This window comes from Leucopleurus acutus (assembly GCF_964270905.1).
Source record: "Leucopleurus acutus genome assembly, chromosome: 3".
Classification (NCBI taxonomy): Eukaryota; Metazoa; Chordata; class Mammalia; order Artiodactyla; family Delphinidae; genus Leucopleurus; species Leucopleurus acutus.
Genome location: NC_139145.1, coordinates 64566317 through 64583100, shown reverse-complemented (window position 1 = coordinate 64583100; position 16784 = coordinate 64566317). Strand labels below are relative to the sequence as shown.

General features: G+C 36.9%; 1 protein-coding gene across 2 annotated transcripts in view; it reads right to left on the bottom strand.

Moving 5' to 3' along the window:
• Window positions 1-275: 275 nt before the first annotated feature.
• CDKL3 (cyclin dependent kinase like 3) overlaps window positions 276-16784 on the bottom strand; it is a gene marked incomplete at its 3' end in the record, with an annotated part of 39309 nt that continues 22800 nt past the window's right edge. Inside the window, exons 4-8 of one of the 2 annotated variants that reach the window (XM_082835598.1) lie at window positions 10360-10472; window positions 8179-8318; window positions 2942-3030; window positions 703-856; window positions 276-596 (exon numbers count right to left, since the gene is read on the bottom strand). In XM_082835598.1, coding sequence (XP_082691724.1) covers window positions 276-596; window positions 703-856; window positions 2942-3030; window positions 8179-8318; window positions 10360-10472 — 817 coding nt within the window. Of the gene's footprint in view, window positions 597-702; window positions 857-2941; window positions 3031-8165; window positions 8319-10359; window positions 10473-16784 lie in introns of those variants that run through there. The other variant, XM_082835597.1, reaches the window with a different exon arrangement.

The following is a 16784-nucleotide window of genomic DNA, read 5'->3' as shown; positions in this document are numbered from 1 at the left end:
GGGAAGTAATTTTTCTGAGAGACTTTTTTTTTTAATGAGGTTTTTCTAAACAGCATTAGTGAAAAACTAAACACCTAGAGAGCCAAGAAAAGTTAATTTCTTCTGTAGCATTCATACGAAGCACTTAGTAATGGTCCATTATATGATTATAATTTCAATATACCTTCAAATTCAGTTTATATATAGACACTACGAAGTTGATTCTTTGAAATACCATTATATAAAAACACTGTATTACTGAGGTCCATTACCTTCTGTTTCTTTTCTGTTAAAACTCACCTTGAATTGTAGTGGAAGAGATTTGAAGCCATCAAATTCCTGCTACTTAGATTGATAGGTGGCATCACCATACTACTTCCAGCATGTGGATCGTCTTTCATGCCCATAGAGTTAGTGCTGGGATTGACAGGGTTTGGTGGTCCACTGATTACAGGTTTTATATCTTGAGACACAGTATGAGCAATTTCAACTGCATCCTGTTGAAAATGTCCACCTTCACACTCTATCTTTTTTGGTTCTAAGATATCTCCTTTTCCTCCTTTAACTTTAATAACTCTGACTTTGATCTCCTTGGGCTTTTTCTTTTTTTCCACTTCCTAGAAAAAATACATCCAAAATCTGAGTCAGGAGAACAGTTATTTTTATCATTAGAGTACTAACTATAAAATAGTTATACTGGCTAAAAAGAAGACCAATTTTTACCTTTCCCAAAACTGAAGTACTTAGCAGTGTATTGGTATAAACTGTTTTTCTATCATCTTTCATAAATTCATTTTCTTTAGAATTCTCTTTTGGCTTTATGAATGAATTGACTTTTCCTTCTTGTAGCAATTTAGCTCTCAGTTCCGGTATGAATCTGATAAAACAAGCAATATCAAATACTTTTATTTATGTTGATAGAGTATTTTATCTTTAAAAGACTTTCTAATCAATTAATTTGCATTTGAGCTACAGCATAAATAAGTTATCAGTAATGCATGCCAAGAGATGGCACAATATTTACCTAATACAAATTGTGTCCTGGTAAAGATACATCTTTCTAAAATTTTTCCGTGGTAATCTACTATTAATAAAATTTTACAAAATAGACTTATATGAATTAGATTCCTTTTGTGATGCAAAGTTTACTTAATAAAAGCATCGTTTTTAATTTTGATAAATATACTATTATTTTCAAGGAAGACTCAGGCCACTTTGTCCCTTTTGTGGTTCTTCAAAGTAACAGGACTTAAAAGATGAACTAGTTTCTAAAATCTTACTCTAGACAAATATTTTCAGAACAAAATGTAATAGAATACATCAACATTGAAGGGAGATTGTTTTGGTTTTAGTTAAGCTTTTTTAAAGTTATTTTTTAATAGAAAATCCATTCACATGGCTCAAAACTCAAAAGGTTATACCGAAAAGTCTCCTTTCCACCCCTCTCCCAGAGTTGCACAGTTTCCCTCCTTGAAGCAGCTACTGCCATCAGTTTGGGACTGAATGAATTCTACCATGAATGAATTCTTCCCTAGAATTATAGTAAAGGGTAGTGTGAGGAGATGAAGAAAATAACCAGTATCATTAGTTTGGCTGAATAAGAAAATGCACATTTCTGTTAAAACTTCCTTGCAAAAAAAAAAAACTTCCTTGCATTGCAGAAGGTCCATGAAAAAAAGAGGCCTCTTATCCAATTAAAAGGTCTTCCCCCAAACATTTTCTGAGGCTCCTATTATTGGAACTCAAGAACTTTCACCCCATAATAGTAAAATCCTAATATCTAAATACCCAAGAGAAATCAGTCTATGTAGAATTGATAGGAAACAATTTTTTTATTCAGTAACTGACACTTCTTATCAATGGCACTTTTTTTTTTTTTTGCGGTATGCGGGCCTCTCACTGTTGTGGCCTCTCCCGTTGCGGAGCACAGGCTCCGGACGCACAGGCTCCGGACGCGCAGGCTCAGTGGCCATGGCTCACGAGCCCAGCCGCTCCACGGCATGTGGGATCTTCCTGGACTGGGGCACGAACCCGCGTCCCCTGCATCGGCAGGCGGACTCTCAACCACTGCGCCACCAGGGAAGCCCTCAATGGCACTTTTAATATATCTTCTCATTTTTTTAGATTAAAATTCCTGAAATGCCTGAAGTTCTAGTTACTCTCAAAGATTCCCTTTTCTTTGCCTTTTTCTATTTTGGTCTATCTTCAATGGAGGTCCTAGTCTTTTCTATGCCTGATCTTAACTCCATCACATTTTTAATTAATATTCATGTTTGTGACCTCGTATCCAAAGGCAAACTGAATGATTTTGCAATTAATGAGAAACCTTTCCTCTTTCTTTCAAAGCCCAAATAGAAAATGGTGTGTTTTTTTAAAAAGCATGGCTGACTTATGAGTCTACATTGTCATTATATATTTTAGATACAATGTGAGACAGAGACAGGCTTTAAGAGGCATGGTCCCTGTCTTCAAGGAACTTCCAGTTTGGTGGGGAGAATAAAACAACAGGAACTGCAACAGAGAATAAGTAAAGCAGAGAAAAAAAATCATGTGGGGAATGAATGCTAATTGTAATATATAGATCAGAGATGCTATCAGAGAGGAAAAACTGGACTATTCTGAGTCAGAGGTCTAAATGGAAACAAAGCTAGAAAGTATTTATTGTTTATTTAATGTTATCTCTGGCCTATAATGAGAATTGAAAATGCATGTGAAGAGCTTAGCACACTGCCTAGGACATAGTAACTGTGTAATGAATGTTATGTACACTTTTTTTTATTATTAGAATTTTCACCATGACACCTGTAAGTCTACCATATACTTAGTCAATACAGAAACTCAGTAAGCTTTTGATAAATTGAATTCTTCTGTTGTGTAACATTAACCTACATAGCAATTTTCATGCTAGCAAAACATCCTAATATAAAACACGAAAAAGTCCACACTCACTCAAAATGCTTACTTTTCAATAAATCCATCTCTAGTAAAATACTCATGATGCAAAAGATCAGTAGATGATATCCGCTCAGCAGGATCAATTTGTAAACAAGCCTAGAAAATGAAAAAAGATTCTATGTTAAACAAGCTCTTAACAGGGCTCCTAAAGGTAAATGTTAAATTTATTTCACAAATGTAGGTGTAATTAATTACCCAGAGCTAAAATAGTTCTTGAAAAGATGGAATTAGACCTCAGGAATTTCTGACAGTGAGTTCTGACCACTTATTTCCCTAAGAAATTTGTACTTGTAAGGCATTATTACAGGTTAAATGGTCTGTGATTCTAGCCAAAACAGAAGTCGGTCTATTTCTGCTGGAATTAGCAGGAATTAATTAGCTCATTTTGATCCTCTTATCAGCCCTGTAAGGTGGAAAGTTCATGGATTATCATTTCCATTTTACAGAACTAGAAGCATGATTAGTGATTTGCCAAACGAGAATTTTAATTCATATTGTCTGATTACTAATCCAGTGCTCTTTCTACGGCATAAAACAGTTTCACAAATATCCAAGCCCCCAAATCTTTCAATAACGCAGTATCAGAACAGCTCTTTTCTGTTTCCCTAACTTGGGAGGACTTCAACTGAATAGAGGACCAAAAAAACCCCCACAAAACAAAAAGAGACAATGGAAGTAAGAGTTTTGGATAAGGGGCTTCCCTGGTGGCGCAGTGGTTAACAGTCTGCCTGCCAATGCAGGGGATGCGGGTTCGAGACCTGGTCCAGGAATATGCCACATGCTGCGGAGCAACTGAACCCACGTGCCACAGCTACTGAAGCCCGCGTGCCACAGCTACTGAAGCCCGCGTGCCACAGCTACTGAAGCCCGCGCACCTAGACCCTGTGCTCCGCAGCAGGAGAGGCGACCACGGTGAGAGGCCCGCGCACCACAGCGAGGAGTGGCCCCCGCTCGCCGCAACTAGAGAGGGCCCACGCACAGCAACGAAGACCCAATGCAGCCTTTAAAAATAAATAAAATAAATTAAAAAATTTAAATTATTAAAAAAAAGAGTTTTGGATAATAAGATGCACATAATGACTCTATATATAATTAAATGATATAATTATAAATAGAACACATTTCTTTAATCAAAATATTAAAGACAGAATTTGAATAAAAGCTATTTACCTTATAATATTCATTCTTCCTCTAAAAAACGGCAAAACATACTACTAATAGTTAACTTTTATTTATGCTTACTATGTGCCATACAACACTCTATCTAGCCTCTTCCTATTACTTGATCCCAACAACAATCCTACAAGGTGGGTAGTATTACTATCCTCACTGTACAGATGAGAAGACTAAGGCCCAGAGAGGACAAGTAATTTGTCTAAGATCTCATAAATATAAAAGATAGTTAAAGTCCAGAATATCCAAAGTAACTGCATACAATTTATTACACTTTTGTTTATTTCAAAAGGTGTACGTTTAAATTGATTCACAGAAAAAGTCGTAGAGATCTGCTATACAACAATGTGAATATAGTTAACACTGTACTGTACATATTAAAATTTGGTAAGAGGATAGATTATATGTTATGTGTTTTTTACCACAATTTAAAAAAAGTTGACTCACAAAGTAAAACTGAGTCCATTATCTTTATGATGTGGGAATATTCAGATCCTTAAGACCGCAACTAGCTAAAAATACGTGCTTATATTAGAACATAATAGTTATCCAACAACAAAACTTAGGAAGAAAAATGCTAAAAGGTCATAGCCTATTAGAAGCAGATAGATATTCTTTCTGTGAATAATATAATTCACAAAATTTAAATACTTGCCCTAGTTTGGAAAATGTAAAATACCATACTTTGAGAAACAGACTGGCAGTTCCCCCTGAAAATAAAAATATACATCTACACAAAGACTTATAAGTGAATGTTAATAGCAATTTTATTTGTAAAAGCCAAAAAGAGGAAACAACCCAAAACAGGAGAATAGATAAAAAATTGTGATATATCCATACAATGTAATACTACTCAGCAATAAAAAGGAACAAACTACCGATACACACAAAAACATGAACTGAATCTCTAGACTACAATGCTGATAAAGAAGCCTGACATAAAAGAGTATATCCTGTTTGATTCCATTTGTAGACTATTCTAGAAAATGTAAACTATAGTTACAAATAAATCAGTGGTTATCTGGGGATAGGAATGAAGGGAAAGATGGATTACAAAAGGACGCAAGAACATTTTGGGGAGTGATGGAAATGTTAGGTATCTTTGTTGTAGTGGTGGTTTCACAGGTGTATACATCTATCAACTCATCAAATTATACACCTGAAGTACTTACTGTACAGAAATTATACCACAATAAAATTGTTTAAAAAATTTAAATCTAGGAAAAAAATACATGCTCTACACCAGGTATTAAGATGTATTTTAGGGAATTCCCTGGTGGTCCAGTGGTTAGGACTAGGCGCTTTCACTGCCAGAGCCTGGGTTCAATCTCTGGTCCGGGAACTAAGATTCCACAAGCCGTGCGGTGCAGCCAAAAAACAAAAAGATGTATTTTAAAGTTACACTAATCAATCAAAACTGTATCTGTACTAGAATAAAGAGAGAAATCAACAAAATAGAAACAGACCCAAGCACGTATAAGCATTTTGTCTACGATAAATGTGGCATTCCAAATCATCAGATTATTCAAGTTGAAAAAAAGTAGTTACAACATATACAACAAAAGACTAATATGTTTATTATTTTGCAAATCAATATAAAAAGATACTTGAAATGACAAATAGGTTAAGGATTCTTAAAATAAGAAATACAAATGACCAATTAATATTAGTAAAATATCCAACTTTCCTGTAACGCCCTAAGTGCAATTTTAAGAAAGGTATTTTATTTCTAGTTTATTAAGTTGGCAAATATTTTTTAAATTATAATATTCTGGGACTTCCTTAGTGGTGCAGTGGTTAAGAATCCGCCTGCCAATGCAGGGGACACAGGTTCGAGCCCTGGTCCAGGAAGATCCCACATGCTGAGGAGCAACTAAGCCTGTGAGCCACAACTACTGAGCCTGTGCTCTAGAGCCCGAGAGCCACAACTACTGAGCCCATGCACCACAACTACTGAAGCCCACGCACCTAGAGCCCGTGCTCCTCAACAAGAGAAGCCACCACAATGAGAAGCCCATGCACAACAATGAAGAGTAGCCCCACTTGCCACAACTACAGAAAAGCCTGCACACAGCAACGAAGACCCAATGCTGCCAAAAATAAATAAATAAATTTTAAAAATAAAAAAATTATAATAATCAATGTTAGATTGAGAATGGAGATTTATATCCAGTGCTACTTGAGTATAAATTAATGAAACCTTTCTGGAGAAAAAAACAGCAAAATATATCAAAAGTCCTAAAAAGTGTAAACCCTTTGGTCCACTAGTCACACTTCTAGGAATTTATCCCAACAATACAAGTTCATAAAAACATATAAAAGATGTTCACTGGGCTTCCCTGGTGGCGCAGTGGTTGAGAGTCTGCCTGCCAATGCAGGGGACGTGGGTTCGTGCCCCGGTCTGGGAAGATCCCACGTGCTGCGGAGCGGCTGGGCCCGTGAGCCATGGCCGCTGAGCCTGCGCGTCCGGAGCCTGTGCTCCGCAACGGGAGAGGCCACAGCAGTGAGAGGCCCGCGTACCACAAAACAAAAACAAAAACAAAAACAAAAAGATGTTCACTGTAGCAACTTTACCAATAGTGAGAGAAAAAACCTGAAAACAAATGTCCAAATTGCAAGATCAGTTAAATAAACTATAGTACAGTCATACAATGAAACACTATGTAAGCCCTAAAATTATGATGTAGCTCCATACTTACTGACATGGTAGTATGCTTAAAATATACTGCTAAGTGAAAATAAACAGCTTACATAGCAGTGTGTAAAGTATGATACCTTTTAAAAAGCATAAACTTCTATGCTTGTAGTTGGTTGGGAAAAGCCCAGAAGTATATAAACCAAAATGTTAATAGTAATTTTTCCTGGATTGTGGGGTTGGGAAAATCTTAACTTCTCCTCTTTGTTTATCTCCTCTTTGTTTATCCTCTTTTGTTTATCCTCTTTGTTTATTCCTATTTTTCTTATGATCATTATGTATTCTTTGTATGATCAAAACTATGACATGAAAAAAGAAAGAAACTGAAGTGAAAATGTAGTAAACAAGTCTCATCCTTTAATAAACTCTAGTTCTTTCCAAGTACCAAAGAAACAACTTTCTTCCTTTGATATTAGTCTTTAGATGTTACATGTCATATGTTTAATTTTATCTAAATAACAGCAACAACAGTTCACATTAACAACATTTGTTGATAGCTTCTTCAAGGCTCTGTGCTGAGAATATTTCTACCATTACCTCATTTAATCCTCCAGCTCCAGAAAATAAATATTGTTAATGTTGTTTTATAGCCCAGTAAACTGAGGCACGGAGACTGACTTGCTCAAGTTTACAGAGCTAATTAGTGACAGAGCTGAGTTTTAAACAAAGTTCATGTGAATCCAGAGCCCCTTCTTATAAACATCACACTATACTTGCTTTGAAATTTAGGTAACCACTTTTTTAAGGGCTGTACATTGGAAACAAGATACCTTAGTTGACCCTGGGAAAGGAAATTGGCTGGAAAGAGAAAATAAATAGAAGCAAGTAACTCTCTCACATTTTGAATTTTGTACTAAGTATGCTGGTATATTTATTATGTAGTTCAAAATAAAATTTAAATTTTAAACTAATTTAAAAGTGCTATATAATGTTTTGCTTCCTCCGATTCAACCTGAATTTTGGTACTGGTGTATCCTCAAACAACATTAAAACTGCAGCTGCGAACGCCTTGTGCATACCTTAGAATACCACTGTACAAGGAACAAATCCCTTGGGTAGACTGCTGGGAAGACTGGCTGTTAAGAGGTGTTGATAAACATGGTAAGTCCTTAAAATTTTCCAGTTTATCCCTAATTATCAATAAAATTGGGATAAACAAAAAATAATAGACAGGATTACCCCAGGGGCCTTTCATTTCTAACAGCCTGTGACTTTTAATTTCTCTGAACTTAAGACATAAAGACAGAGGAATATAGTAAATTTAACAGATAACATTACTTCATGAATCCTTTTGGAATCTCATTAAAGTAATATCCTAAAACTGTGTTATAATTTATGCAAATTTCCCAGTATAAGTCCTTAATCTCTTAACATACATGAACAATATCTGCCAACAATCCATTTAGCTTTGGGTATTTTTTTCTTGCATTTTTGGGGTGTTGAACTTGAGGAAGGACCACCCCAGCAAAAATGGGATTCTTGGAAAAGATATTCTGCAAGTGAGGTGTCAAATTGCCTGAAAAGAGAAAAAATATATACGTAAGAAAACCAGGAAATTATTCTACAATCAAAATAATAAATTGTTATGTAGTCTGCATTAAATTACTAAAAAGGGAGAATAACAGTTAAGTTCTTTTAATTTTTTAAAGTTGAACAAGGAACTATCTGAATACAGCATAAAAAAATGTGAGTTTCCCCAGTAATCTATTGATAGTACATGGGCAGTAGAAAATATAAAACCACATGTGCATATTCCTTTCCCAAAATACAAGACATATAATGCCATTAGAAAAGGCACATTCAAACTTTTACATATTTCTATAAGGGTATATAAATGGTTTAACTAGCAAGTGTTCATCAGCAAACCCTTACTCAAAGCAGCTAAAATACTAAAATTATATATAAATAGGAATTCTGCAAAGAAGAAACAAGGCTATAGAGTAGTAGTAGAATGGAAAGAACTATAAATAGGAGTGGAGAGAGCTAAATTCTAGCACTAGTTCTGCTATAACTAATTCTGTGACCTTGGGCAAATCTTCCTTTTCTGTGCCTTGGTTTCCTCATTTGTAAAATAACAAAATTGATCCCACCGTCTCTAGAGGTCCTTCTAACATTAATCTCATAACCAGAACTTTAAAGATGACAGAAAAAAGTATGATGCTTTAAGGCTCTGAACTGCATCTTTAATCAATATTTACCCAGATTCACGGTTTTTATAGTTGTTCACAGTACCTTTCTCATGATCCTGTAATTACATGTTTATGTATAGCTTCCTCACCACAAAAAAGGCTCCTCAAGCTCCTCATTCAGAGGTATATATATATATAAAATCCTTGAAACTCCATGAGCAATGCTAACCATGAAAATGTTTTGGTAGTCAAAGCAGATGAGCTCTCTGCTTATCTACTGTGGTTTAAAAAAAAGTTTTCTCAGTAAATAATTGGTTTTCTATTTCCAAGCATTTTATTTATTTATTTATTATAAATTTATTTATTTATTTGTTTTGGCTGTATTGGGTCTTCATTGCTGTACGTGGGCTTTCTCTAGTTGTGGCGAGTGGGGGCTACTCTTTGTTGCGGTGCACGGGCTTCTCATTGCGGTGGCTTCTCTTGTTGTGGAGCACGGGCCCTGGTTGCATGGGCTTCAGTAGTTGTGGCGTCAGGGCTCAGTAGTTGTGGCTCGTGGGCTCTAGAGCGCAGGCTCAGTAGTTGTGGTGCACAGGCTTAGTTGCTCTATGGCATGTGGGATCGTCCCAGATGAGGGCTCGAACCCATGTCCCCTGCATTGGCAGGCAGATTCTTAACCACTGTGCCAACAGGGAAGTCCTCCAAGCACTTTTAAAAAACATCAAAATCAACTCTATTACTCAAAAGTCCTCTCTGAAAGAAGCAAATATTTGTAGAAGCCAAAATTTTAAAACAACTTTCAGACAAATTGAAGTAGGTTCCTATTTTACTATTTTTCTTAGTATCAACCATCAAAACATGGCATAGCTATTTGCATCCTGGCAAAGAAAAATATTATCTTCAAAAACAGAGGAGAGGGACTTCCCTGGTGGTGCAGTGGTTAAGAATCCGCCTGCCAATGCAGGGGACACGGGTTCGATCCCTGGTCCAGGAAGATCCCACACACCACGGAGCAACTAAGCCAGTGTACCACAACTACTGAGCCTGTGCTCTAGAGCCCGTGTACCACAACTACTGAAGCCCATGCATCTAGAGCCCATGCTCCACAACAAGAGAAGCCACTGCAATGAGAAGCTCGAGCACTGCCATGAAGAGCAGGACGCGCTCACCACAACTAGGGAAAGCCTGCGTGCAGCAACAAAGACCCAATGCAGCCAAAAATAAATAAATAAATAAATTTATATTAAGAAAAAAAAAACGGAGGAGAATTTTCTACCTTTTTTATCAGCCCGAAGCATCCATCTACTCCCATCTATCAAAAAAATATGCTTCCCTGTTCTTATAAAGAAAACACTAAATTTGAAAATCAAGCAGAATTGATCTGGAAACACTTATTTGAGGCATTTAACAGTATATTTCAGTAATACCTACCTACTTTTAAAACAATTTTATGAAGTAAATCCAAATCAGAGCTGCTAGGAAGATAGGGATTTCCAGTGGCCATCTCAATGATCATACAGCCCAAAGCCCAGATATCCACAGGTCTGAAACAGACAAGAATAAATCACTTTTCATAGAAAAATATATAAAACATCTTTTCTGAAAAAACTTTTTTTTTTTTTTTGGCTGCACTGTGGGGCTTGCGGGATCTTAGTTCCCCAGCCAGGGATCGAACCCATGCCCCCTGCAGTGGAAGCACAGAGTCCTAATCACTGGATCACCAGGGAATTCCCTAAAAAAGAACTTTTAAAATAAACTTAAGGCTAAAGAAAACAGAATGGTTAAGTGGTATCATTTATCAATTTTCACTACAATATCATATAGCAACTTTAGGATATATATTAAATATTATCATGTTTTATTAGTAACTTAAATAGTTTATATTTAAGTTGCATGAGAAGCCATGTAGCAGTCCAAAATAATTAATTATAATTCTAAAACTGTTTCAAATACTTATATAAGGACATTATGATAAATGGTTTATGACGTAGAATAGCTGAATACTAAAATCATCTTGTACTTAGAAAGTAAAAATCTTAAATATTTTACCACTTACTTTATTTATCTTAATGCATTGTGAGTCATCCATAATTCAAGCTTTTTTCCCCCACATAATCAGTTTTTTTTTAATTTAATTAATTAATTTATTTATGGCTGTGTTGGATCTTCGTTTCTGTGCGAGGGCTTTCTCTAGTTGTGGCAAGTGGGGGCCACTCTTCATCGCGGTGCACGGGCCTCTCACTATCGCGGTCTCTGTTGTTGCGGAGCACAGGCTCCAGACGTGCAGGCTCAGTAATTGTGGCTCACGGGCCCAGTTGCTCCATGGCATGTGGGATCTTCCCAGACCAGGGCTCGAACCCGTGTCCCCTGCATTGGCAGGCAGATTCTCAACCACTGCGCCACCAGGGAAGCCCCTAATCAGTTTTTTAAATAGATAAAAAGATGCCCAAACTTACATTCAGAAGAAATTATAAATAAACACTATAAGGAGATCTATTTTTCACTGATCCAACTGACAAAAATTATAAAATTTGATAACTGCTATGTTGGTGAGGCTATGGAAAATGAATACTCACATGTACTGCTCTGGGAGTATAAATTTAAACAACTTCTTTGGAGGAAAATTGGCAAAAGCTACTAAAATTTTAAATGTACATACTTTTGACTAAACACCTTTATTCTTAAGAACTTATCCAAAGATCTACTCACACATGTGCACAAAGATAAATTATAAGAGAATTTCACTGCAGCACTGTTTGTAGTAGAAAGATTGGGAACAACCTAGACATCCATCAATACGGGAATAGCTATGTAAGTTTTTGTACAACCACACAATGAAATATTACTCAGTTGTTAAAAAGAATAAGGTAGGTCTATCTGCATGTGTTAATATAAAGTGATCTCTGAAATAAGCTCTCAAGTAAAAAAAAGCAAGATTCATTAAAGAAATCAGAGGAGATCTAAATATAATAAATGGAGAGACATTCCATGTTCATGTATACGAAAACTCAATATTGTCAAGATGTCAGTTCTTCCCAACTTGATCTATAGATTCAACGCAGTCCCAATCAAAATCCAATTTGGAGAGGACTTCCTTGGTGGCGCAGTGGTTAAGAATCCACCTGCCAATGCAGGGGACACGGGTTCGAGCCCTGGTCTGGGAAGATCCCACATGCCGCGGAGCAACTAAGCCTGTGCACCACAACTACTGAGCCTGCGCTCTACAGCACGCAAGCCACAACTACTGAAGCTTGCGTGCCTGGAGCCCATGCTCCACAACAAGAGAAGCCACCACAGTGAGAAGCCCATGCACTGCAACAAAGAGTAGCCCCCGCTCACCGCAACTAGAGAAAGCCTGCGCGCAGCAATGAAGACCCAACATAGCCAAAAATAAATACATTTATTTTAAAAAATCCAATTTGGATATCAATAAATTGATTCTAAAGTTTATATGGAAAGGCAATAGAACCAGAAAAGCCAACATGATGTTGAACAAGAACAAAGTCAGAAGAAAGACACTATCTGACTTCAAAATGTACTATAAAGCTACAGTATGTGAGACAGTGTGATATTGGTGAAAAAATAGACAAAAAGATCAAGAAAACAGTATACAGTGCCCAGAAATAGACTCACAGAAATATACTCAACTGATCTTTTTTTCTTTTCTTTTTTTTTTTTGCGGTACGCGGGCCTCTCACTGTTGTGGCCTCTCCCGTTGCGGAGCACAGGCTCCGGACGCGCAGGCTCAGTGGCCATGGCTCACGGGCCCAGCCGCTCCGCAGCATGTGGGATCTTCCCGGACCGGGGCGCGAACCCATGTCCCCTGCATCAGCAGGCGGACTCTCAACACTGCGCCACCAGGGAAGCCCCTCAACTGATCTTTGACAAAGGAGCAAAGGCAATTCAGGAAAGAAAGTCCTTCTAATAAGTGATACTGGAACAACTAGAAATCCATATGCAAGAAGAAATGAACCTAGACATAGAGCTTGCACTTTTCACAAAAATTAACTCAAAATGGATCATAGACCTAAATGTAATATGCAAAACTATAAACTTCTAGACAATAATATAGGAGAAAATCTAGATGACCTTGTGCTTGGTGATGAGTTTTTAGATACAATACTAAAAGCATAATCCACAAAAGAAAAAATGGCTAAGAAGTACATCATCAAAATTTAAAACTTTTGCTCTGTGAAAGACACTGTTAAGAGACTGAAAAGAGAAGCCACACAGTTGGAGAAAATATTTGCAAAACCCATAACTGATAAATGAGCTGCATCCAAAATATACAAAGCACTCTTAAAACTCAATAATAAGAAAACAATCAGGGACTTCCCTGGTGGCACAGTGAATAAGACTCCACACTCCCAATGCAGGGGGCCCGGGTTCGATCCTTGGTCAGGGAACTAGATCCCACATGCATGCCGCAACTAAGAGTTTGCATGGTACAGCTAAGGAGCCCACGTGCTGCGATTAAGGAGCTGCTGAGCCGCAACTAAGGAGCTGCTGATCTGCAACTAAGGAGCCCACTGGCCACAACTAAGACCCTGTGCAACCAAATAAATAAACAATCAAATTAAAAATTGGGCAAAATATCTGAACAGACACCTCACCAAAGAAGATATACACATGGCAAATAAGCATATGAAAAGATGTTCAACATCATATGTCATCAGGGAACTGTAAATTAAAACAGTGAGATAGATACCACCAAACACCTATTAGAATGGCTAAAATCTAAAACACTGACAATACCAAATGCTGGTAAGGATGTGGAGCAACAGAATTGTCACTCATTGCTGTTGAGAATGCAAAATGATACAGCCACTTTGGAAGACAGTTTGACAGCTTCTAACAAAGCCAAAGATAGTCTTACCATACAATCCAGCAAAAATTGCACTCCTTGGTATTTAGCCAAATGAGTTGAAAAACTTATGTCCACAAAAAACCTGTAGATGAATGCTCATAGCAGCTTTATCCATAAGTGCCAAAACTTGAAAGCAGGTAAGATATCTTTCATCAGGTGAATGGATAAACAAACTGTCAGACATACATACGATGGAATATTAAATGATTACAAAGAAATGAGCTATCAAGCCATAAAAAATATGAAGGAACCTTAAATACACATTGCTAAGTGAAAGAAGCCGTCTGAAAAGGTTGCATAATGTATGACTCCAATTATACGACAGTCCAGAAAAGGCAAGTGTATAGAGAGATTTAAAAGATCAGTGGTTGCCAGGGGTCCAGCGAAAAGGAGGGAAAGATAAAATGGTAGAGCACAGAGGATTTTTGGGGCTGTGAAACTATTCTGTATGATACCATAATGGTAGATACATGGCATTATACATTTGTCAAGACCCATAGGAAACACAATACAAAGACTGAATATTAATATAAACTATGGACTTTAATTAATGATAATGTATAAATATTGGTTTATCAATTCTAACAAATGTACCAAACTAATGTTAGATGTTAATAATAGGGAAACTGTGCTGTGGGGGTGGGGGTAAAGGGCATATAGGGAAACCCTGTACTTTCTGTTCAATTTTTCTATAAACATAAAACTGCTCTAAAAAAGTAAAGTATATTAATTTAAAAAATTAAAAGAGAGAAAAAAAGCAAGATTCTATACAATATATATAGTATGTTCCTATTTCTGTTTAAAAGGAAGATGTGTGTCTGTGTGTATTGCTAGATAATGATTTTAAGGAACAAATGACTTAACTGTGGTGTGTACAATTTGTTAAGCCCACATTACAACAAAAACTGGATAATAGGAACTTAAAAGCTTGCTTACTTCACAAGTTTTAAGAACTTACAGCAGAAACTAACACAACATTGTAAAGCAGTTATACTCCAATAAGAAAAAAGTAAAGAAAAAAAAGAACTTAATAGAAATTTATAAGTTTTAGTGAGAAACACTAAAATTAAGACCAACTTATTGCCTTCAAAGTTTTAAGTAAATTATTTTTAGGCACTCTCCCTACAGTATGAAATTCTTACTCACCTCCTCCACTTCTGACAGAGGCACTAAAAACACTCCTACACAAATACATTCACTTTTTCCCAGCTTGTTCTGAACTTTCACAGTTCACTTTGGTAAGGTAAGGCATTATCTGCAGAACTGTAAAGAATTATCTAGGCAGGCCTTTCAAAGAGCAATAGGAGACAAAATACATATAGTTGATTGTCACTGCAGTGCTAATCTTAATGGGCTCCCCCATTATCTGAAGTATGAATAAATCCTAGGATAACATGCAGGAATAAGAGGAGGATTAAAAAGAATCACATGGAGGAAGAACTTGGAGATCTGCTGACCTACTCTCCAGTGAAACTGCTGAAAATTATGGAAGAAAACCCACAACAATTAAAACCTCTAGAAATAGTCCTAAGGGCAAACAGCAAATGAAGAAAAATCTATTCAAGAAAATCTATGAAGGGACTTCCCTGGTGGCACAGTGGTTAAGACTCCAAGCTCCCAATGCAGGGGGCCCAGGTTCAATCCCTGGTCAGGGAACTAGATCCCACATGCATGCTGCAACTAAGAGTTCACATGCCCAACTAAGGAGCTGGCAAGCCGCAATTAAGGAACCCAAGTGTCGCAACTAAAACCTGGCGCAACCTAATTAATTAATTAAATATTTTAAAAAAGAGAAAATCTATGAAAATTTGTTTAAAAAGATGAGTCTGTGGTATTTGAATCAAGATCACTCTCTCCCTCCTCCACTCTAGCTCAGTAAGGCAAAGACACTACCCTACACAGTTCCAGCCAAGAACTTCAGGCTTCCTTTTTCCCTAGCTCCCAGTCAAAGGGCTTTATTCCCAAGAGGAAAACTTCAGTATTTCTCATATTTCCCCCAGTTACCTGTTCTTGAGGCTAAGTCCTGGGTGAATGTGGAGAAAAACTTCAAAACAGCAAGAGAAAAATAATTCATCACTTACAGAGGAATCTCCTTAAGATTAACAGTTGACTTCCCAATAAAAACAATCTAGGCCGGGGACTTCCCTGGTGGTTCACTGGGTAAGACTCCACACTCTCAGTGCAGGGGGCCTGGGTTCGATCCCTGGTCGGGGAACTAGACCCTGCATGCATGCTGCAAGTAAGAGTTTATACGATATAACCAAGGGTCCACATGCCGCAACTAAGGAGATCTTGCATGCTGCAACTAAGACCCAGCACAGCCAAAACAGATAAATAAAAATAAATAAATATTAAAAAAAAACAATCTAGGCCAGAAGGCAGTGGTACAACATATTCAAGCTGCTCGAAGAAAAAATTATTAACTAAAAATCTTATATCCAGCAAAGTTATCTTTTAAAAATGAAGGTGAAATAAAAGACTTCCCCAGATAAACAAAAACTAAGAGAATCTGTTACCAGCACACCTGTGTAACAGGAAATACTAAAGGAAGTTTTTCAGGCTAAAAACAAGTGACCCCAGACAGTAATTCAAGTCCACACAAAAAACAATGAGCCCAAGTAAAGGTACTTATGTTATTATAAGAGACTGTACATTACTTAACCATAAAAAAGAATGAAATTTTGCCATTTGCGACAACACGGATGGACCTAGATGGTATGCTAAGTGAAATAATTCAGACAGAGAAAGACAAATACTGTATGATATCGCTTATATATGGAATTTAAAAAATAAGACAAATGAACAAACATAGCAAAACAGAAACAGAATTATAGATATAGAGAACAAACATGTGGTTGCCAGAGGGGAAGTGGGTGGGGGAAGAGAACTAGGTGAGGGGAGTTAAAAGGTACAAACTTCCAGTTACAAAATAAATGCGCCAAAGGGATGAAACATACAGTATGGTGAACATAGTAACTATGTAATATTT